Genomic DNA, 23348 nt, shown 5'->3' with positions numbered 1-23348 from the left:
AGAATTTTTTCTGGTCCTATAAAGTCATCGACGATCTCCTCTCGTACTGAAAGGATGTTTGAGAGTATGATAGCGGCTGTTTTTTAAATAATTTTTCGTGCTAAAAAGCATGCTAATAATATTTTTTTTATTTTTTAAAAAATTATTTTTGATATTCAGCACATCAAAACGATCTAGAAAATACAAACCACACTAATTTTAGCAAAAAAAAAAAAATTAAAATTTTACAAAAAACATGTTGGACCGCAGCGTCAAATAACCTTTTATTATCCATGATGTTTTTGGATTTGAAATCAGATAGCTGATTGGCATTCTATTTTTTTCCGCAAAGTGTGTTTTTGATATGAAAAAAAATATTAAATTGAATTTTTTTTAATGATTTTTATATGTTAATATTAAAAAAAATAAGTTTTATTAATCATTATAAAATAAAAAAATACTTTTAAAAAATATCCAATATCATAATACTAAACACGAACTAGCTGGAGTTCCCATCTCCAATCTAGACTCCATGTCTTCTTCGTACGATGATGTTGTTTTGTTGCTCCTTATTCACCATTGAACTTGTTATTGCTATATTTTTGCTGTGGCTGCTTCTTAGACTACAATCATTGTTTTTTGTTCTCTCTCGGAGACTCTCCATTTTGTCTTCGAATGACTCTAATATCTAAATGGTGTTGCTGTTGCTGCTTGTGGTGGTTCGGGTATGGGGTAGTCCAATGGATATTTAACACCTGATCTCGGATTTTAGTGTAAAAAACAAAAACAAAAAAACTATACTATCAAGTAATAGATTTGAATATTTATAGTAAAATCTAGCGGGTTATAGCTTAATTAGTTAAGCTTTAAGTTTAATTTTTAAAGATTATTAGTTTGAATTTCACAAATCTTTGAACTATTAAATACTTATATGATTGTTAACTTTACGATCAATGAAATTAATTAAGATGTAAGTAAACTGGTTCAGATATTCACATTAATAAATATATATAATGATTTTAAATTCAAGTTCAAAATGAATAATATCAGAATCAAACATATAAAAACTCAATATAAATATATATTTGATAAAATAACTTTAAAATTTAAAAAATAAAACTAAGTAAAAGCAAACCCCACCGACATGTATTCATAACATTATGTAGACATCAGGTTTTACAAAGACCAACGTGAAACGTGATGGATTCCAAAGTAATACATATGAAATTCCAAGTTCCCTCCAAAACAAATGAAATGACAAAGAGGAGGCATTTCTAAATTTTCACTCTCCCTCCAAAACACAACTGGACCATCCTGGATCTTATGAGATTCTCGTTACTCTTTTTTTATTGTTATTATCCGCTTTAAAGAAATGCTGTACCGAATTGCCTGAATCCATACATCAATTCTTATTTCTTGTGCTAACAACTCACTTAATGATTACCACTTACGGAAATAAAATCCAACTTTTGATATCTGCATGAGCAAGGGTGATTCTTTAATTCAACACATGTTTGTTTTTTAGTTAAAAAATATTATTGATTTTTTTTATTTTTGAATATATTTATGTTAAAAATTAATTTTTAAAAATAAATATTATTACCCTGCTTTGAAATAATTGAGGCGCCGTTAAACTTTTTGATAGGACTAAAAAAAACACATATTTTTAAATTTTAATAAAATATATTTTACACTTCAAAAAAAAATTATACATAAAAAAAATTCAAACTCTCCTCCCTACACTTCATTCCCAGACAAACACTAAAATAAAAACCTCACCTCAGCAACTCCAATCATTCTCCCCTCCTCCGCAAACCTAAATTTACTCAATTAACCTCGTAGGCATACGGTATTATCAGTTATCACATTCGCGTCAGCTTCTCACTTACGCCGGACCACCCAGCTGGCTTTCCCCACGTCATCACCCGCCTGGCCCCCACCTAGAAAAACCCTAAATTCACGACAAATTCAATCCAAATTCACCCCAAATCACAATCACAATCGGACGCATCTAAACACCACCACGTGTCCTTGATATCAAATCCTGGCCATCAATGCCAGGTCAGTCGGTCGGTTTTTTGGGCAGAAAATCAAGAGACAAAACTAAAGTCAATGGCCCAGATCTTGCCCGTAACATCTTCGGGCAGATCTCATCGCCTTTAAGAACCAACCCTCGCTTCCTATCTTCCTCGCTCTAAATCAATCCTTCACAAACCCTAACTCTTCACGCTTATCAGAAATTTTTTTGCTTCCAATTATATTTTTATAGCGCGTGGAGGTTAAAATCCCGGCAACGCGTGTAACTCACGCCCACTTGATTCATGTTAATTTCTCACCGGAGATCTACCGGAATCGAACCGGATTCATGGCGTCAGCTGTGTTAGCGAACCGGAACGAACCGAATTGGACGCAGCCACAGCCACGTGGTGGTGGAGCTAAATTCATGGGCAAAATCCCTTTCTCCAACCCTAACCCTAAGTTCTCCAAAAAACGCCAATTTCAGCCACCTCAACCACCACAAATCCCCGACGTTGATGAATCTCCTTCAGCCGCTTCAGATGACGCGTCGTCTATCAACCGCCGTCCACAGAACAACCATCACGATTTCAACACCGGAGGATACGTGTCGTTCAATGTTAGCTCGTATTCTAAGAAAGAACTAATCGAGCTAAAAAGTCGATTAGTTTACGAGCTTGAAAAGATCCGAGAGTTGAAAAACAGAATGGAATCCTCTGATTTCCACATCGGACAACCCAGCTCCAACTTCAGTAGCAAAAAGCAAACCTCTTCAAACAAGAAAGTATCCGGCAACAAGCGGCCGTTTCCGGCCCCTTCAAATTTTAACAATTTTAAGCGATCAAGTCCAGATAATGCGCAATTGATGAAGAATTGCAGTCAAATTCTGTCGAAATTGATGAAGCAAAAATTAGGGTATATTTTTAATACTCCAGTTGATGTTGTGGGTTTGCAATTGCATGATTACCATGATATAATCAAGAATCCGATGGATTTGGGAACGGTGAAGTCAAATTTGAGCAAGAATTTGTATGAATCGCCAAGGGATTTCGCTGCTGATGTTAGATTGACATTTAATAATGCCATGAAGTATAACCCTAAGGGTCATGAAGTTTATATTCTTGCCGAGCAGTTTCTTACAAGATTTCAGGATTTGTATAGGCCGATTAAGGAGAAGGTGGGCGAGGATGTTGAAGAGGAGGAGAATGATCTAGTTCAAGAAGTGCAAGCGAGTTCTTGGGATCACATTAGAAGAGAGCCAGAGAGGGTTAGTAAAATTGATGGTGATTTTATGCCAGTTACAGCGAAATCTGATCCAATTGGGCAGCAGCAGCCAACCGGGATGAATCAAAACCCTAATTCCGTGAGGACGCCTTCACCAATGAGGGTGCCGCAAGTGAAGCCATTGAAGCAACCAAAGCCGAAAGCAAAGGATCCAAATAAGCGAGAGATGAATCTTGAAGAGAAGCACAAGCTAGGGGTTGGTTTGCAGAGTCTGCCACAAGAGAAAATGGAGCAAGTTGTGCAGATTATTAGGAAGAGGAATGGGCATCTGAGGCAAGAGGGTGATGAGATCGAGCTTGATATTGAGGCTGTTGATACAGAGACATTATGGGAGCTGGATCGGTTTGTGACTAATTACAAGAAGATGGTTAGCAAGATTAAGCGGCAAGCTTTGATGGGTATTAACAGAAATGCGGGTGCTACTGCTATCAGTGAAGGCAATAATAAGGTATATGATTTGTCTTAGTTTTCTATTATGGCATTGTTTTCATTTCATTTCTGTTTTGTGTTTGTAGTGCTTGAATGACTTATTATTGGGTGTTCAATTGAGTAGGATGTACCTGGAAATGATAGAATGGAGGTGGTAAATGAGGCAAAGAAGCCGAAGAAAGGGGATGCTGGGGATGAAGATGTTGACATTGGCGATGAGATGCCAATGAGTAGTTTTCCACCAGTGGAGATTGAGAAAGATAATGGACATGCAAGTAGCAGCTCCAGCAGCTCCAGTAGTTCGAGTGATGATTCTTCATCTTCAAGTGGTACAACTCAATACTGATGTTTGGAGTCTAATTTAAGAGAGTTTGTTTTGTTGCAGAAGTGCTAATCTTGAATTAAACTGCAGATTCTGATTCAGGGAGTTCTTCAGGGAGTGATTCAGAGGATGCACATTCATGATGATATCTTATTGGAGTTGAATGAATTCTGGATTGCTTTAAAGCTTTCCAGGTGTGTCTTTGAAGTACCCTGAAATGGGTTGTGGATGAGGTATGTGGCGATTCACTTGATGCCTGTAGTTGCTGTTGAAAACCCAATTTTTCATCTCAGTAGTAGACTGATGGAGTTCTATGGACTCCTTTTTCTTTTTGTACAGGGAACAACTGTGTTGGGTTGCGTCTTAGGAGAGGTAAATTTGATGGAGTAGGGAGTGGCTTTGCATTGGCTGGGGACTGAAAGCGTTTGCAATTTGTGTAAAAAGATGTGAAGGAAATAGTAGAAATCAAGGTTGTAGGTTAGGATGGTAGGAAAAGCAGTGAAAAAGTAGAGTAGATGGTTAGAGAGGTGGTTGAATCACTTTTGTACACATTACAACACCTAATACATGGATTTTTATTATCATCTGTAAATGCCCTCTTCTTCTTCCTCTTGGTTTTAACCATTGAACAACTGATGAACCATGGATAAGCAAGCAGCCTCCTTTCCCAAGATATTAAGCATTTGTACAAGCAAGCAAGAGGGATCTCCAGCGGAGGCAAAAAAGTTACCTCCCCAGCTCCTCCTATATTAAGTGTTGCACACTAGGGAAAGATTGACAGGAAAGAAAAGAAAAGAAAAAAAAGAGTTGCACACTAGGGATCTCGGAAAGTGAGTAGCGACTACTTTCTTTATTTCCTTGACAGGAAAGATTGGAAGCAAAGCAAATATCCAATCTCTATATATAGATATTTTGTTAAACGGAACATTTGGGAGCATCTGCCATGCAAATATACTTCGAGGGAGACGAACAGATGAAAGCAAGCAAGCATGTGAAATTGAGGTGCGCCAGATATGAATATGGAGGGTTGGATGGGGGGAAAGGGGCCAGCCAAGCGGGGGTGGCTTTAATTAATTAATAATCACGCCGCCTAATGGAAAAGGTTTGATCCGGCCGTGTTTTTCATCTGGCCAATGCAAGCCGGTTGAACGCGAGAAAGTGCGTTTCTTAATTTACTGAGCAGACAGACCATATTCAAAGCCCCCCATGTCCTGTATTAAGATAATTGAGAGGAGTTGCTGGCCTTTCAAGCCTTTGTCAGAAAGAGATAGGATTCTCTCCTCTCGTTATTAATGTTCTGCTCTTTCTATTGGCTAATATGAGGGACCCAGTCATATTTTAGCAAAGTATAGAATTCGTTGTAAACTGAGTAACGTGGAGATTCTTCTATAGATGGTCAGTATATATTTTAATAAATCACTTATTGTATTTTAAAATATTTTTTTATTTATAAATATATTAAAATAATACATTTTTATTTTTAAAATTTTATTTTTTATATTATTATATAAAAAAATTTAAAACATTAATTAGAAGCAAAATAAAAAAATTCAAATTTTATTAAAAAAAAAAATTTAGTTGAAACTCAATAATAATCACCCTTTATTCAAACATTAAAAGTCTCTACCTCGAGATAAACTCCGTAAATGTTAAGAAGAAACTGTCTCTTGAACGGCATGTTTCGAACTTTTGAACTCTTTAAATTAAATTGAATTGAATTGAAAAGTTTTAAAGAAATTTAAAATTATTTTCAGTGTTAAAAAGTTATAGAATTTAATCTCTAAAAATAATATAAAAGTAAATTAAAGGTCAGCCTTAATTTACTTAAAAAAAAAAGTTAAGACTAACTTTTCTAAAATGCTTATTTATCAAAAAAAACAATAGAGAATTTTGAAGGGAACAAGGATAATATAAAAAAACAAAATTAATTAAATTTTATGTTTTTTAAAAATATAAATTTAATTTATTTATCAACTCAATTCAAACTAAAAATTTATAATTAAATTCAGATAAAAATTGATTCTAAACAACAACCAGTAAAAACTTAATAGAATAAAATAAAGAGACCTGACCAGCAGAAGATAGATTTGAATTCATCAAATTGAAAATCCATGAAAGAAACGCCACTGATATAAGACCCCCTCCTTACCATTAATTGTCCATTTCAATCATCATCTTTTGTTTTGGCTAAAGACTCGAAAGATCAATTTTCCCAAGCAAAAGTTGAAATTTCGTGTTTCTCCAGTAACTTGGAAGACACCCCACCATCACCCACTATTCTCTCTAAAATTATCAAGCGTTAATAGCGTATTTGTTTTTATATTTTAAAAATATTTTTTAAAAAATGAAAATTTTATTATTTGTTTTACTTGAAATTACTATTTTTAGATTATTTTAAAGAAATTAATATTAATTTTTAAAAAAAAATTATTTCAATACATTGATCAATAAAAAAAATATTTTAAAAAAATAATTATTAAAACTGTCAAACAAGGATAGATCAGTGAGAGAGAGAGAAGGAACGGAATAATTTGGCGTTTCAAATTGAAGGTAGCAATTTTACTGATAGAAAAGAAGGGTTAGTTAAACCATCGATTTAAGGAAGCAGTGGTTCAGTGTGGTTACGTTGAGTTTATTCACTTGATTAGCAAATCGCAATTATTTTAACAAATTAAGTTTCCTCCCTCTAATCACTCGCCAGTAAACTTTTCACGAGGAAGTTTCTATGAACTCTAGCGCGTTGCTTTCAAGATCACGTAAGCCACCATCGAGATATTTCTTAGTAAAACCTTGTCTGAAAATGACCTCACCAACACAAATGACATTCTCAAAAACGCTGTTTTCAATTGATGTCATGCTGCTATCTTTTTCTTCTTTTTTTATTTTTTTATTTTTTTATTTTTTGTTTAGAGAAGGGACACACCCTTCAATAAAACCATGGATGGTGATTCTTGTCAAGACATGCCAGCCGGACCAAGGAAGCAGCGTCCCCCAACAACGAATTCAGGAAAGCGCTTTAACCATCTCCAGCTTGGTAAATTAAATGCATCTAACGCAGTTGAAAGGATTTATTTTACGTGGGACCTTGACAAGTGAGAGCAAATGATTGATTACTCCCTCTCCCAAAATTGAAGTTGAAGCCAACATGCTAATGTTGTGGCGAGCACAACTGCATAAATAAAGCAGTGGCATTACTCTTCTCCAAACCACTCTCTGTAAATTCGAGGGCTGCCTGCTGATTCAACCACTACGCCGGCAAAGAGTTGGCAGTGAGCCGGAGATAACCCGGGTAGAAGTCAATTCATGTACTAACAGAGAGGATCCTCGTAACCTTTTTGTCTCCCTGTGCTTGCCATATTCTAGCAACTTGTTATTCGACAACTTTACAAACATGTCAAGCATTTTTTTAAAATATCCAAACCCATCAACAAGATTGAAACGTCGACATCACACAACAAAAATTTTAGTAAGATTCCATAGCAGACGCAGAAAGTAGATAAACTTAAATAACGATTAGATAGCACGTTTGTGTTCGACCAAAATGGCAAAGGATTTTCACCCTCTCAAGTTTTCATTGATTGAACCTTTTCCTATAAGAAAACAAATTAATACTCCATCTTCATTTAAAAAGAACCTCTAGAAAAAACAGCTAACGAAAGCTTTAAATAGTCATACCAATAGATAACTTGATGATGCTGGACAACAAGCAACCATCACAAAGAAAATTCTGCAAGAGAAGTTCCTTCTCCAAACTATTTCAAGCAAACAATCCTGAATAAATACTTTGGGCATGTTCGAATAGAACAAGAGCTGGAAGAAGCATCGAGGGCTTCGGCACTATGAAGCCCTATCAATTATTGTAGTTATCTCTCGATCTTCTTGAAATTGAGATACAGCTCTCCAAGTTGAGATTCACAAGCAGCTTCAGCTTCTGGGGCTAGATATTTAAGAAATGATTTGGTCAGGTCATATGTTGACACATACCGGAAGACCTTACCACAAAACTTGCGTGCTTCAGCCCGCCTTGATGGCTTTTCTGGCATATTTGTTGCCAATTCCTTTATCAGATGACTGAGTTTTTGCAGATGATTTTTCAAGACTTTCTTTGATGCATTGCGATTACTTTCATCATTACCAGAAGAAACCATTGACTTCAATATTTCTATTACTAGATCAAGTGCTTCAACTCGACGAAACTCCAATTTTGCCCTGCTACATTTCTCCAAAAGGAAACCAAAGAGATGGTGCCCGATCCATGGCCTTCTTCGAAATATTTCTGTCAAAAAATCAGATTTTATTTGAGATGTCTTACTCTCAAAATATCGCGCCAGTTCACCCTTGAAAATATCAATAACCCCCTGTAGTTCACACTCTGGAAAATTTCTGGCACCAATAATTTTCAGAATCCAAAAGGTTGAATCCTGAGCAAGGGAAACAATCATTTTGTGTCGCTTCGACATGGCCAACTGTTTTTTCTTGGATAAATTACCAGCAGATTTCTTTTTCTTTAATGGCTTTGATGCCAACTTTAAGTTCTTTTCCAACAAAGATTTGAGAGTAGGTAGTTGCACAGCATCACCCCTTGGGAAGTCCTTCGCTTTTAATATCTTCTTCTGCAAAATTCCCCATATTCGCTGTCCAAGCTGCTCGCTGATTTCTGCAGTCTGAGGGTTAACGAATGCCCGAGCCAAGTTCAAGTACACCATCAGAACCTCAGGCTCAGCTGTAGAATGAAGACAACGAGAAAGCACAAATGAGGATGCAGGTTTTTAATAAAACGTCATCCAGAGAAAGTAAGGCAAAACAGACTTTCTAAAATTGCAACATAATGTAGAAATAAATAATTCTTGCACTGAGACTGGAGATTCTGCTGACACAGCCAAAAACAAAGCTTGCCAAACCCCAGCCCCGGGCATGAAATACCATTTAGCATTTCTGACAAGTCATTAACACAACCAATGTCATATATAAATGAATGATTCCTTTCTCATTGATCCAAAGCCACCGCTAAATCCAGCCATGAGAGAATTATTAGGAATTTATGAATTATGCTAGAACAAACAAAAGGCTAACTCGCATATCCCAGATAATTTAACACAAGAAACAAATGCTTACCTGGATTTTCATGTAGGTAAACCTCCAGCAATGAAAGGACACGAAGTTTGAACAGAACAAGCTGGGATTGGGTGGTTTCACCTCCAGCCTGATTCTTTCTATCTTTAAAAATCTGGGCAAGATAAGCATCCATCCGGAACATTGCATCATCATCCATTCCTCCATCAGAATCATCAGACAGCTCTTTGCCAGCTTCTTCAACCTCAGCCACTGCCTCAGAGTCATCAGTCAGTTCTTCATCCTCGCCTGTTTCCCCTGTCTCAGCTTCATCCATTTCTTCTTCTCCTTCTCCTTCCCCTTCTTCTACTTCTTCAATACCAATAAAATCTTCATCATCATCATCTCCATCATCTTTACCTTCTTCCCGATGTCTAGGTGGCTTCAAATCTTTCTTAATGACACGCAACATCCGAAGAAGTCCATCGTTGGTCACATCATTACAGAAGTACTTAAAAACCTAAAAACATAAATTATTACCAGAGTTAAAATCATGTTGTTGATGGGAATCCATGTACAAGAAGAGACATTGTTAGCAACCCTTCACTCTAGCCAAATTGACTTCTTCCCTACATAAGTTTTGAAACAAAGATTATGCATGCCATGAACAATGATTGTTGAAAGCAACTCATACTTGACTAACAGTTCAGCTATTCAATCTGGACTCAGCCAGCTGCATCATTCCAGTAGCAAGTTGAATTTCCGAAATTCTCAAAAACAATCACAAAGAAATAATGTATTAACATGAAGAAACCACACATGATTACTCAAGAGCTTACCCTGTCATGAAAGTAATATAAAACTTTATTATAGAATGTGCACTGTAAAGCCAAATTAATGTTGGGGGCATATAGATATGCAACATACATGTGCAAATACAAATGCAAATTAACCTTCCATTACTGCACACACCTGCTCAATAGCAGAGCGCAAGGGAGCTGATGACTGAGGTAACAATGAAAGGAATGTATCCACAAGGACATCCATTAACTTAGGATCTGCATCATTATCCAACTCCTCTTCTCCTGAGTCAAGAAGATCAGAAGCTGCAAAAGCTTTCTTACAACATATAACAAGTTCAGATGCAGCTTCTGAGAATTCTCCAGGTCGAAGGAGTGCTTGAAGCAGCAACTGGATCAGCAAGAACCTCATTGCATGCAATTTATTTGCTTCAGCACCAATCACACAATTTTTTTCCTGCATAATTAAAACATTTTAAAAGTTGGATTGCACAAGATTAAAAAGCTGATAAAGTGACAGCTGGGATGTTTGAGAACACAAGTAAATAAATATGATTTGCTAGCATTTGAAACTCGGGCAAAAATACTAGTTCTCAAAGAACTCGTAATAATGCAAGGGAAAGCAGTTATTGGCAAACTCAATAAAGAACAGTCCCACGTAAGGCAAAGCCCGTGCTGAAAAAACTACAGGTAAAAACAATCTGATCTGATTCATATCCAAAGGTTCCCACCAGTCATTCAATTTTAAAGTGTAATCACGACATGCATCATATCTGTTATTTGAGGATTCAGCATGCATCCCAACTCTATAATCAGAACCAATTTGATGTCCATATTCAAATGTAAGAATAATTAGAGTTGCTGAAAGCAAGAACACAAAGCTTACCTCCCTGGAAAGCCTAGATTCCATTTCTTGCAATTTTTCAAAAGCCTTTTCATCGTCATCACTCAAAGATCGAAAAAGAGAAACCGAAGGAATGTTTCGTAGTGTACTGAGAAAACGCATGAAGTAAGACCCAAGATCACTGTGGTCCAGGCCACTAGACAAAGAACGCAACCCCTCTATCTTTTGAGCATTTGCAAGCAGTGATTGGATCTGCTCAATGCACATTCTGCAAATAGCACTCGAGGTAGGCGCCTTTGGCCACTTAAATTTCTCCTGTAATTCAAAAGATGTCACTTCAGAGCCAAGAGATGCAGAGAACAGACCTTGAACAGCTAGAAACTTCAAAATTTCCTTCTGCACCCGAAACTTTGCTTCTGGCTCCAGCTTCAAATGTTTCAAAATAATTGGGAGGGATTCCACCACCCAAGTCTTCAAGAAATCAGAATTTTCCATTGCACCATTTGAATCCTTATCCTCGACTGAACCCATCTCTGAATTGTCATCAGTAGTCTGACTCTGGTCTGACGGTTCTTCTGAAGCATTTCCTTCATCCACAAACATGTTCATTAAATTCTGAATAAACAACATGCAACCAGATTCAGTTTTAAACTCTGTCACCAAAGCTTTAACTGTTTTTGTTTTTGTGATGCCATCAAATCTTGCATTGCTGTGTCTCTGTAAAGCCACTATAACAGCAACTCTTCTGACATCATCATTTCCAACCCAATCTGATAGCTCCTTGAGAAAATGCTGAACAACTTTGTACAGCCAAGAGTCCTTTGTCGAAAGTACATCCACCATGCATTGCACAATTTTGTGAGAGAGAACATATGGAATGAAAGATGCAGGGAGCCTTGGGAGAAGGAGAAGCAGAATATCAAATGCCAAGTGCTTGCGATCATGCGAAGAAAGAAGAAGGGAGCCTTCGATAATAACTTCACAGAAACACCGAACACTCCTGGCAATTTCTTCTTCAGATGAGCTAGACTTGCGACTTTTTTTGTGCTTTTTTAGAGAATTAGAAGCTGACACCACATCTTCAGCTTGCATAACAATATCAGGTAAGAGAATATTTACCAGAACAGGCCATACACCATGAACTCTAGGCTGACAGAAAGTTGATTCCTGCCATTTTTTTACAAACAATAACATCATGAGTAAATAATAAAACCTTTTACGACCATGAAATATTACTCTCCTGCACAAATAATTAAAGAATCACCTTCAAGCAGTTAATAATATAGGACAAATGACCAGGCACAAAAAGTCCACTAGGACTGAACGGACGTGGCAAAAATTTTCCAAACATTTCACTATCAATGGAAATTTTCTCCCGAATTCTCAAAGCTAAAAGCAATGCATCAGGATTTCCAGCGTCAATACCACCTTCAAACCACTCGCGCAGTCTTGGAGCTTCAAGAATGTGATTCGTCACGGCCTCAGTTGGCAACTGCAATCACAAGACAAGGCAGTGGAGGGATCAAGGATCAAAGATCACGAGACACTGAGGGAATTGCAAGACACGCATCCCAAGTGGGCAACAGATAAGAACACCCCACCCCCCAAACAAAATAAAACTGAAAAGCCCCAAGGAAATAAAAAGGATGCAGCTGTCCAAGAAAAACAATTTTCTTCATTTGTCAGAATAAGGCACCTTTTCAACCAATTGTAATATAATTGCAACAGCAGGCTCTTGCAGATATCGTTTTTTTGCTGCAAGGGAGATAAGCACATCGGTGAATTCTTTAATGATGAGGGTGTTATGATCAGAAATCCACTCTTCAGTCAGTCTTCTTGATAGGGCAAGAGCACCATAAGCAAATAACCGACCTAAAAGGCAATCTCTTATATCCTGCAGTGCCACAAAGAAGCAACTTTAGGAATAGTATGCAGAGAAGATAGCAACAGAATACAAAGGGCCAATCCTCACCCACCTGACCCTTCATTGATGAAGAAACTTCTAACAAATCAACTATTAGTTTCAGCACTGAATCCACTTTGACACTAGGAATTGTATCAACTAACACCGTCAAGCCCAGTGCAAATCCTTGCCTTGCACACTCCAAAAAGCAAAACCAGATTATGTGATACACACAAGTTAGCCAACAACCTCACATTATAGATAGCCCAAGTTTATAGCCACACAATAGATACTACAATCTACAGAAGAAATTATCCAATGCTTGAAAAGGTGACCATTTGACCATGTTCAGTTTACAGTAATGTTTTAAAGGTTAACAGTCTGTCTTATCCAGCTCACGTGAGATCTAAATGCCCAAACAAAGAGTTTTCACATAATGTCCAGCAAGATATAATGCCCTGAGAAACAAGAATCAGATAATGGGTGCGGTTGCATGAAATGCAGGATCAAAAGTATAAAGCAACTATTAACATGGAGATGAGCAGGTATTGAAAAATAAGCCAATGCAACAGATACACCAGAATGCATGTTTTATGGAATCATTCATGAGAATCAAAACCCAACAGGCCTCAGACATGACTGTGCAATTAATCACAGCATGAAGGTGATATTCAAACTAAACTAATGTACCATTTTCATCAAAAAGACAATTCTAAAAGTTGATTCAGCTCCAGGAAATATTTATCCTTGATGAAATTGAACTTCAAAAACATCGTGTAAAATTTATTGTTGGATATCATAAATCAAGTTTCCATCCCCTAACAGCGTATACAGAGAACCATAAAATTGGTTCAAAAGGTGTGAGTGTGTGCATGAAACATCGCTTTCACAAAGAAGGAACAAGAGCTCGGTGCGCAATTTAACCAATCATACCTCTCTTGATGAAGAAGCACCACGAACAAGCCTACGCACAGCGTATCTCACGGAAGGTGCACAATCATTCAACCCATCATCCTTCTCCGCTTCCAGTTTCAATCCACCTTCAACCACCTCCTTATTCTCCGTAACTTCATATGCCTTCTGAACCTCTTGCAACTCCGTGACCAATCTCTCCACTGCACCTTCTCTCACAGATACATCCACCGATGCCAGGTCCTTAAAGACACCAATATGAAACTTCGGCAACGTCCCAGTCGAGGAAGCTCCCATGTGCTCTTTACTTTCGGTAACCTTTGAATCAACATCCATTTTTTTAGTCTTCACTTCCTTACTCTCTGAAGCAGCATGTAGCCGCTCTTTATCCAATGCTTTCCTTTTCTTCCGTCTTTCCATGGGTTTCATTGAGCTAGGAATGTTAGAAAGGCCTGCTTTGGAAGCATCCCCATCCGGGGCTTTGGTCTCTTTATTCTTATCTTTCTTCATTTTCTTTCTACTTGAATTTGAACTTGCATTCTCATTATTAGTATCCTCTAAGCTTGCATTCTCGATATTTGTGTCTGTATTATCTAAATCCTCAACTTCCGCTACTGAATTGGGGCTTCTTTTCTTGCTTCCCATTTAAGCCAAAAAAACTCAGATGTCTTTGCTAAAATTGTATACACCAAAGAAAAAATAAGTAAAATCCAGGGAAAAAAATCGACTTAAAAATTAAGAAAAAGTGGTGAGACTGAGGCTCAAGCACCAGTAAAAACCACTGAATTGTATTCAAAACTATATATAAAAAAAAAAAAAAAAGTAACCAAACGGACACACTTTCTGGGAGGGGGAAGAGTTTTGAGGTTAAGTGAGCTTCAGTTGGAGAGGTAAAAGGAATGAATAGAAAGAAACCCTAATCAAGGTACATCAAGAGAGGTTATGCAAGTGTTACCTATAGGATATGGAGAGTCTCCTCCTCTTCTTCTACGTGGGGTAGGGTATAGGCGGAAATCAAAAACCCTAGCTGATTAACCACACTGTCTTTATTGTTTAAAAGAGGAGGAGGAGGTCACCGACTCGCCGTTTATTTTTCTAAACCGTTATTTAATGGGCTCCTTTTCGAACAGTAGTGAATAGCCCGATTAGAGAACTTATAAAGGCTGAGCTAGCGGCCCGTCTAATACATGGGAATGGTTTTTTAGGCAAGTTTTCTAGGTCCGTGTCATTTTCTTCCTCTTCTTTTCCTAACACCACTGGTCTGCTAACACGTAGGCAACTTCGATTAACTAGTAGGATTATTTTGGAAGCCTAAGGAGATCTTTTGTGGATAAAAATTTTTATTCCATTTTGTGAATTTTTTAATTTTGATTGAAATTCGTACATAAAAAGGATAGTTTTTATAGCCTTGTATCAGGATTCTAAGTTTTAACTGGATTGATTGGATTTTGATCAAATTATCAAGTTATTTAAATCAAATTTTTTTTAAAAAAAATTCAAAACAATATGGCTTTAATAAAAAGTATGGCTAATAGAATGGATTTCTCTTATTATTAGATGTATCATATCAGAGATGGGAATGAATTTAGTTTTAAAAATATTTTTGATTATCAGAGCGAAAAATTGACTGGGTTATATACATAGTTTAAAGAAATAAATTATCCCCAGATGGGCAGTCAGCTACGCAAGTTTTGAATTCTTGATGATGGCCACACAACAGTCCTCAGATTGTATAAATGTCTCTGATCTTTTATCTAAACCTAACCTCGGATAACTCCATTTCAATTCCGCAATGCTTCGGCAGAAACAATCTTAATACTTGGAACTTAGAACGTAGACTGAAGGCACTCCTTTTCTCTGCAATGCTTTAACATCTGATTATCTTTATTTTTTTGTTCGTTTTAATAATTTTTTTTGGTTATTCATTAAAAAAAAAAAAAAAGGAAAGAAAAGCAGAAAAGGCTGTTTGGCATTAAGGTTCAACCTGCTTTTTAAAAAATTTTCAAACCTTTTTTTTTTTGTTAAAATTGAGTGCGGTTTGTACTTTTTAGATCGTTTTGATGTGTTGATATCAAAAATAATTTTAAAAAAATAAAAAAATATTATTAGCATGCTTTTCAGCACGAAAAACTATTTAAAAAGCAACGCTACTACACTCCCAAACACCCTCACACGTTCTGTTATCCCTCAACTTGATAGCAAGTTTTATGCCCAACCACTTAAGACTTCCAGTGGCTTTACATACCGGAATAGCTGCGTATTTTTTGAATGGATGAATAATGATTAACGTATAAATCTGATCTAAAATCTAATTCAAAATATAAATTTATAGAATATATATTTATAGAATATTTAGATATTTTTTAATATAATATAATATATACATAAAACACAGATCTATAAATAATATATCATTTAATATACATATAATATTCAAATATTTATTAACTATTTTATTTGTTATTAATTAATAATTATATTCAACAAATACCGAGACGGATGAACATCTAAATTTTTTACTTCATAAACAATAAATAAAATATAAATATAAAAATATCCGACAGGCTATTACCCATTGATTTACAGCATAAAATCGCACTCGGGATCGGAATGCAACTAAATCCCATGAATGTAGATTGGAAAAGAGCCATCACCCCACGGCACCTCAGATTTTGCAGTTCCAGGCCCATGGCATACATTGAAAAAAAATCTCGAGGAAGACTATAGCACAGCCCCTTGTTCCCTCATTTTTTTTCTCTATGAACCAAAGATACAGCTGCTGTGCATGAAAACATGTCTCAAACTAGTGCTCTGCTGAAGTTACAAACGCAAGCTAAACATTCATACATTTAAGCTTAAAGTTCTAGAGCACATATCCATAATTCACCAGACACCAACCACAGTTTCATATCCGTTTGGCAGCTTGTTTTTATGACGAAAAACCAGTCCATCACCTAAAAAATTAACTTTGATTGAAATGGCTTTTAGTGTTTTCATGGCACACCCAGTAGAAAACTCATCACATAGCATTAGCACATCTCTAATTAACGAAACAAACATCACTCAGTTAATAACCACAGTTAACAAAATAAGCCTTTAGTATCACTACAACCATGACCGACAGTAAAATACTCAAATTCACAAGTTTTATAACAGCATAATTATTTCAATTAAAATAAAAAAGAAAGAGAAAAATCAAATTGGTTGCTCAGAATTCGTTGGCAAGGTCAAATTGATTTGGCCTCCATGACGCTCTTGATTGTGGGAGCGTAGAGAGAGTAAACAACGGCCTGTCGTTTGGCGACATCAAGCTGGGTCTTACCGTCGGAATAGGCAGCGGAGATGGCCAACGAGTCGGTTAGGTTTTGGTTTTGACGGAAGGCGTCGATAGTGCGTCGTTTAGTGTACTCTCTGATGTTGTAATCGCAGAACTGACGGGCTGTGCGTAGAAGAGAACGATACAGATAGAGGATTTCGCCTCTTGAGATGGCAGCTGATGCCATATCAAATCTAGTCAATCTAAGGATTTGCTAGGGTACAGAGACGATTAGGTTTTCCTTTTCTTTTTCCCTTTCTGCGCGGCGAACTCTATTTGTGGTGCTCAAAAGAGAGGAAGAAAGGAGACCACGGTTTGTTCCAGGGCGTTAAACATTTGGGCCCATATTAGCCTAGTGAAAACCTAGTCCAGTAGCCTGTCTGAAATATAGGATAGAAGTGTTTACTGGGCCCATTCTCCTCTTCGTTTTTTTTTTTTATCCATATTCTTTAGGTTATTTGATTTTGACCCCTTTAGAAACTCGGGTCGGGTTAAGGTTTATGCTGAGTTTGAATCGCTTCGAGTTGGCAAGACTACAACTCTTATCTATGGGATTATTTTAAAGGAGATAAATATTAAAAAAATAAAATTCATATCTCATTAAAAATAATAATTATGTTCTTCATCTAGGATTTCTTTCTTCTTATATCAATTTTTTTAAAGTTGTAGAAAATAACTAGTAGAAATTCATCAGTTTGCACTGTAAAATTAGAGGAAAGTTGAAGGATTATGGGGCAAGTTTGCTTTGGTTTGGATAAAATATTTTTGAAGAATTATTAAAACCAAACCGAACAACCGGTTAAAATGAATGATTTGGATTCAGTTTTTTTTAATAGAAAAACCAAATTAGTCAATGGGTCTTTTAGTTGGGCTTTTTTTTTTTTTTAAGTGGTGAATCTAGGCCTTTTTTATTATCTGTATTTTAAAAACAAATTGGTTTTGATGGTTTATGTTTTTTTTTTTTGTTTGTTTTTTCATATTTAAAAACAAAACAGAATTGAATTGGATATTTAAAAAAATGTTATAACTGGGTTATTAAATTTAATATCGTAAAGATTTTTTTTAATTTTATGGGTTTTTTTTAATGCTAACTCAACTATTTTACCCACTCATGTCTATAATCATGATATGTTTGGTTAAAATATAAATAAATATGTTTTCTTTATTTTTTTTTAAAAAAAAACCTATCGAACATAACCAATTGTTACCTTTTCCAAATATAAAAACTAAAAACTAGTAGGGCGCAAAAAAAAAACAAAGAAAAGAAAAGAATAATCCAAATTCCTCGAGGAAAATTTATTGTTACAAAAATATAAGTGCACTTGCACAGTTTCTGTAACGCGAGTCAAAGTGTCTACAAAATGGAAATGTAGTCCTTGAATGTAGACAGATTTTTGTTATGTTGAGTATGGAATATAACCATGCTCACCAGGTTTTAATTTTACGAACACTATCTACTTCGACCTTTTTGACTATGTAGACATTATTTCTAATGAGCTGATGAAAAAACTTCACATGTAATTTTTCATGGATTATAATTCTGGACTAGTACATGTGAGTTTGAGATGTGCTTCATGCCTGCTTGATTATTCATAGAAAAACAGGTTTATTGTGAAATGAGGTACTCTTTGATTTTTATATTAGTAAATAAATGAGGAGAAAAAAAAAATACAAGCATGAAATGTTGAAGAGTGAAACATTGAGTCTTATAAAATTTATTTATATTTTTTACCTATTGATCTAAGTATTTATAGATTTGCATGATAATTAATAAAAATATCGATACTCATTATTGGTTGTAATGTCTAGCTTTTTATCTATAGAGAATTTTGTAATTGTTAATGATATATTGATTATAAATAACTAATTGGTATATAAATGAGATGTCTAATTGCATAAAATAGGAGAGTTTGCATTGTTGAATATTGACTACAAAATGCGATTACAATCCTGTATAAAAGCTTGTATTGCAAAGAATTTATGAGTGAAAGTATAAAAAATTCATGCGTGAGCGGTGTGTGACGTAGGTTGCTTACTTCTCGTGACTCGAAAAATATCTAGGTATGCATGTATTGGTAAATATGTTGAAAAAAAAAGAAAAAAAAATATGTAAAGGCGCTATTTATTTATTGCTATTTATTTATCTAGGTTTCGGGTGCTGAGTGTGTTGCGGTTTGGGTATATGGCCCAGACAACAACAAAGGCAACAAGTGTGTTGCCATTTATTTATTTATACACCATCACTTTCTTTAAAAGTTTTCTGGCAAACACTATAACATAGCAAGCAAGAATACGAAGATGCATCTTAAACTTGCGAGTACAAATATAAATTAAGGGTGCTTTTATTTTGTGATAAATACTTGCTTTGAAGATAAATATTGTCATAAAATTAGTTATTTTTCATTATTTAGATACTTCAAAAATAATATTAAAAACTATTGATTGTAAAATAGTGATAGCACGACAAGGAAACAAATTATGTTGAGGACACAGTAATGGAGGTTGGTGAGAGGTGGTGGTGGTGGTAACATTGATACCAAGGTAACAATGCCAGCGAGGGAAGTACAATGGTGTTGCAACAGTGGTTGTGAAATTGTTTTTAACAAGTTGGTGGCTGCGGGGGATGCTAGTGGTTGAATGATATGGGGTGTTTGAGAAAATGATATTTGAGAATGTGATTTTGATTATTTTTTAAATGTGTTTTTTATTTAAAAATATATTAAAATAATATTTTTATTAAAATTAATCTTTGATAATGTTGCATCAAAATAATTTAAAAACTGGTTACAATGATTTTTTTTCTTATGCAAACAACGACAGCGACAGCCTGCCGTGACTTGTCTGCAGGGCTAGAAAACAACGACAGCGAGCGGATTAATTAGCAACGACATCTAGAGTGAAGTTTTCAAATTAACCGACAATTTCCTTGAGAAAAAAATTTGGTTATTAATATAATAAAAAGGGTCTCAGCCTCGGCATCCCGTTGGCAGTTTTCAAATGAACAAAAAGACTAATACGTTCAATTTAACCTCCGCCATTTAGATACAAAACCCCTAAGAAACGTACAAATCCCAAGTGCAAATAAAATTAAAAAGGATCTTTCTTCGAATATGGTTCAAAACCATCAAAAAGAAAAAGACAGCTACCAAAATTAACCCCTCACTTCTTCACCTCCTCGTATTCAGCTTCAGGAGCCTGGTCGCCACCCTGTGAACCTCCAGAAGCACTATCACCTCCACCACTGCTGCCCTTATTCAAGTGTTCTCCAATCTTTGAAACTGCTTTGTTTGCGGCGTCTAGTTTGGATTTGACATCATCAACATTGTCTCCACCCATTGCCTTCCTCAAATCTGCAACAGCATCCTCAATCTCCTTTGCAACTTCAGAAGGGATCTTTTCCCTGTACTCATCAAGGCTCTTTTCAATGCTGTAGATAGTGGTGTCAGCACTATTTTTAATATCAATCAAGGCCTTTCTATCTTGATCCTTCTGCGCAAACAGTTCGGCCTCCTTGACCATCTTCTCAATCTCATCTTCTGAAAGACCTCCAGATGAACGGATGGTGATCTGCTGTTCTTTACCAGTGGATTTGTCCTTGGCAGAGACAGTGACAATACCATTAGCATCAATGTCAAAGGTCACCTCAATTTGAGGCATGCCCCTGGGAGCTGGTGGAATACCCATAAGTTCAAATTCTCCCAGCATCTTGTTGTCAGATGCCATTTCACGCTCACCTTGCAGCACCTTGATACCAACCTGCGTCTGGTTGTCAGCTGCTGTAGAGAAGACCTGGGATTACATAAAGAAAGATCAGAGAAATATATAACTGGGCCCAGAAACACAAAGAACAGCAGATAGATATCAGAGGGCTGCCTGGGCACTAGCACAGGCATGGCAACTTATTGCCCGCACTTAAAATTTTTGGAGATAAATTGAAAACAGATTTGGCACTATAGACTCACCTGACTCTTCTTTGTAGGAATTGTTGTGTTCCTGCTGATCAACCTGGTGAAGATACCGCCAAGTGTCTCTATACCAAGTGATAAGGGAGTGACATCAAGAAGAAGCAATTCTTTGACATCTCCCCGTAAAATTCCACCCTGAATTGCAGCTCCCATTGCCACTGCCTCATCAGGGTTTACTCCCTTGCTGGGGCTCTTTCCAAAGATCTCTGATACTATCTCTTGAACCCTGGGAACACGAGTCATTCCTCCAACAAGAAGAACCTCATCAACTTCCTTGGTAGAAACGCCAGCATCCTTCAAACAGTTCTTGCATGGGATCCTTGTCCTCTCAATCAAGTGATTTACCAAGCTTTCAAATTTGGATCTGGTCAGTGTTATATTCAAATGTTTAGCACCCGATGAATCAGCTGTGATAAATGGTAAGTTGATATCAGTCTGAGTGGTCGAGGAGAGTTCTATCTTGGCCTTTTCTGCTGCTTCACGGAGCCTCTGCAGAGCTAGCCTATCTTTTGAAAGATCAATTCCCTCAGTTCTCTTAAACTCATTGACTAAGTACTCTAAAAGGGTGTTGTCAAAGTCCTCTCCTCCCAAAAATGTGTCACCATTTGTAGCTTTGACCTAAACAAGGACCGTTCACTTGGTTCAATTTACCAAACTAAATGAAAATCAGAGTTAGCCTAAATAGCAAAACATGTCACATACCTCAAAAACACCATTAGAGATCTCCAAGATAGAAACATCAAATGTCCCACCTCCAAGGTCAAACACTGCAATGAGACCCTCCTTGTTGTTCATACCATAGGAAAGTGCTGCAGCAGTAGGTTCATTGATGATTCTCTGCACATCAAGGCCAGCAATTCTTCCAGCATCCTTTGTAGCTTGTCTTTGAGCATCATTGAAATAAGCTGGCACAGTGATCACAGCTTTTGAAATTGTTTTTCCGAGATATGCTTCAGCAGTTTCTTTCATCTTGGTCAGAATAAAGGCCCCAATTTGACTCGGGGAATATTGCTGTCCATTGGCTTCAACCCATGCATCTCCATTTGGGGCCCTGACAATCTTATACGGAACCATTTTCATCTCCTTTTGTGTTTGAGGATCATCAAACTTCCTACCAATCAAACGCTTAGTTCCAAACACTGTATTGCTCGGATTTGTCACAGCCTGGCGTTTTGCTGGCGTGCCCATGAGTAACTCTCCCTTTGGGGTGAAGCCAACAACTGAAGGGGTTGTCCTAGATCCTTCAGCATTCTCAATAACTTTGGGATTCTGTATATAATCATGGAATCAATTAGAATCAAAAGGAAAAGGAAGCCTAATAACCAAATGAATAAACAATCTGAACAAACACCATTCATGCTTACCTTCCCTTCCATGACCGCAACACATGAATTTGTGGTACCCAAATCAATACCTATAACATCACTGCCTGCAGGTTTTGCACTGCATAGAAGAGGAAACGCTCACCTTCAACATACCAAAAGGAACAGCAAATGACAGAAATACAAATCAAAACCACCAAAAACTTAACAAGCTACCTGAAAGCTCTGGACAAACCAGCCAAATTTTGGCTGAAATTAGAAGGAGCCCACGATGGCTTCACATTATTACTCAACTGCACAACAGATAAGCACCAAAACTCAGCCATTTCACAATCTCAACCTCAATTTGCAAACAACTTTTAATAGTCAGACCACCCCCAACTAGAGTAAAACAAAAACCAACACTTTTCAATCGTCATCTACAACTTTTTTATCCTCACAAGAATTAAGTAAAAACGATTCAATCATTGCCTAAAAGCCTAAGCACTTAAAATTTACATTTATCAAAACTCTCAGCTGATCATTCAGAATTAAACAACAAAACAAATAAAAAAAACAAAGTATTTAATATCCGGAGAAAAACAGCTATGCATGATTATGTAATATACCAAATGAAAAAACACATAACAAATGAACCCTTAAAGGGCCCGAGTTTCTAAACTACCATATCAAAAACTCAATCACAAAAAAGTCTAAATCTTTTATTCATCTCTCAATCAAGTTCAAGTCTCGGTTTGAGCTCCATGAACAAACAACCAAATTAGTAAAACTGAAGGAGTAGAAATGATGAGAGACGCACGGATCTGTAGGCCGCGAGAGGAGCGGATGCGACGTCACGGCGTCGTAGAGAGCGGAGGAGAGCAGCTGTGGCCATAAGTGAAGAGATCTAACGGTTAATTTGGATTGGAAGCGGAGAAGAAGGAACCGGGTACGATGTTTTGGAGGTTTATAAAGAAGGGTTTAGGGTTTTGTGGAGCAAAGGCTTTTTAATGAGGCGCAACTCGCAAACGATTTTTCTGGCAAGCGTAGAAGGTTCTAGATATACAAAATGCAAAATACACAAAATGCACTGTAAGCCGAGTCTGGTCCCTTTACTCTCTTAAGCGTTTTACTTTGGCTCTCTTGTTATTTGATTTTTATATCTCAGCATCATCCTCTTCTTTTATATTTTCTAGTTATCGTATTATACTGTACAATCTTTGGT

At 36.5% G+C, this 23348-nt stretch overlaps 4 protein-coding genes across 4 annotated transcripts; 1 reads left to right on the top strand and 3 right to left on the bottom strand.

The window, feature by feature from the left end:
• Positions 1–2157: 2157 nt before the first annotated feature.
• On the top strand, positions 2158–4614 carry LOC118048604 (transcription factor GTE7). Its single transcript, XM_073411368.1, has 4 exons — positions 2158–3727; positions 3833–4037; positions 4121–4263; positions 4370–4614. The coding sequence occupies exons 1-3, from the start codon at positions 2345–2347 to the stop codon at positions 4171–4173; spliced, it is 1641 nt and encodes a 546-aa protein (XP_073267469.1). The 5' UTR covers positions 2158–2344; the 3' UTR covers positions 4174–4263; positions 4370–4614.
• Positions 4615–7507: 2893 nt separating this feature from the next.
• On the bottom strand, positions 7508–14657 carry LOC118048603 (uncharacterized). Its single transcript, XM_035058365.2, has 9 exons — positions 14497–14657; positions 13563–14214; positions 12703–12828; positions 12423–12620; positions 11991–12218; positions 10769–11893; positions 10055–10339; positions 9146–9602; positions 7508–8753 (listed from the first exon to the last, which is right to left on the bottom strand). Exons 2-9 carry the CDS (start codon positions 14184–14186, stop codon positions 7894–7896), a joined length of 3903 nt encoding a protein of 1300 aa, XP_034914256.1. The 5' UTR covers positions 14187–14214; positions 14497–14657; the 3' UTR covers positions 7508–7893.
• Positions 14658–16549: 1892 nt separating this feature from the next.
• Positions 16550–17161, bottom strand: LOC118048602 (uncharacterized). The gene has a single exon (XM_035058364.2). The coding sequence runs from the start codon at positions 17042–17044 to the stop codon at positions 16769–16771; it is 276 nt and encodes a 91-aa protein (XP_034914255.1). The 5' UTR covers positions 17045–17161; the 3' UTR covers positions 16550–16768.
• A 2694-nt stretch (positions 17162–19855) lies between these two features.
• On the bottom strand, positions 19856–23163 carry LOC118048595 (heat shock 70 kDa protein, mitochondrial). The gene is made up of 6 exons (XM_035058352.2): positions 22944–23163; positions 22361–22437; positions 22187–22265; positions 21525–22091; positions 20820–21440; positions 19856–20646 (listed from the first exon to the last, which is right to left on the bottom strand). The coding sequence occupies exons 1-6, from the start codon at positions 23016–23018 to the stop codon at positions 20017–20019; spliced, it is 2049 nt and encodes a 682-aa protein (XP_034914243.1). The 5' UTR covers positions 23019–23163; the 3' UTR covers positions 19856–20016.
• Positions 23164–23348: the final 185 nt, after the last annotated feature.

Source organism: Populus alba, chromosome 9 (genome assembly GCF_005239225.2).
Source record: "Populus alba chromosome 9, ASM523922v2, whole genome shotgun sequence".
In the NCBI taxonomy this organism is placed as follows: domain Eukaryota; kingdom Viridiplantae; phylum Streptophyta; class Magnoliopsida; order Malpighiales; family Salicaceae; genus Populus; species Populus alba.
This window is presented reverse-complemented; position numbering and strand designations above follow the sequence as displayed.

Coding starts and splice junctions, on each gene's coding strand:
- LOC118048604 (XM_073411368.1), top strand. CDS start 2,345: ATGGCGTCAGCTGTGTTAGCGAACCGGAACGAACCGAATTGGACGCAG. Junction 3,728..3,832: donor TCAGTGAAGGCAATAATAAG/GTATATGATTTG, acceptor TCAATTGAGTAG/GATGTACCTGGAAATGATAG. Junction 4,038..4,120: donor TGATTCTTCATCTTCAAGTG/GTACAACTCAAT, acceptor ATTAAACTGCAG/ATTCTGATTCAGGGAGTTCT.
- LOC118048603 (XM_035058365.2), bottom strand. CDS start 14,186: ATGGGAAGCAAGAAAAGAAGCCCCAATTCAGTAGCGGAAGTTGAGGAT. Junction 9,603..10,054: donor TGCGCTCTGCTATTGAGCAG/GTGTGTGCAGTA, acceptor TTATGTTTTTAG/GTTTTTAAGTACTTCTGTAA. Junction 8,754..9,145: donor TTACCTACATGAAAATCCAG/GTAAGCATTTGT, acceptor TTCATTCTACAG/CTGAGCCTGAGGTTCTGATG.
- LOC118048602 (XM_035058364.2), bottom strand. CDS start 17,044: ATGGCATCAGCTGCCATCTCAAGAGGCGAAATCCTCTATCTGTATCGT.
- LOC118048595 (XM_035058352.2), bottom strand. CDS start 23,018: ATGGCCACAGCTGCTCTCCTCCGCTCTCTACGACGCCGTGACGTCGCA. Junction 21,441..21,524: donor TCTCTAATGGTGTTTTTGAG/GTATGTGACATG, acceptor GTCCTTGTTTAG/GTCAAAGCTACAAATGGTGA. Junction 20,647..20,819: donor TTCCTACAAAGAAGAGTCAG/GTGAGTCTATAG, acceptor ATGTAATCCCAG/GTCTTCTCTACAGCAGCTGA.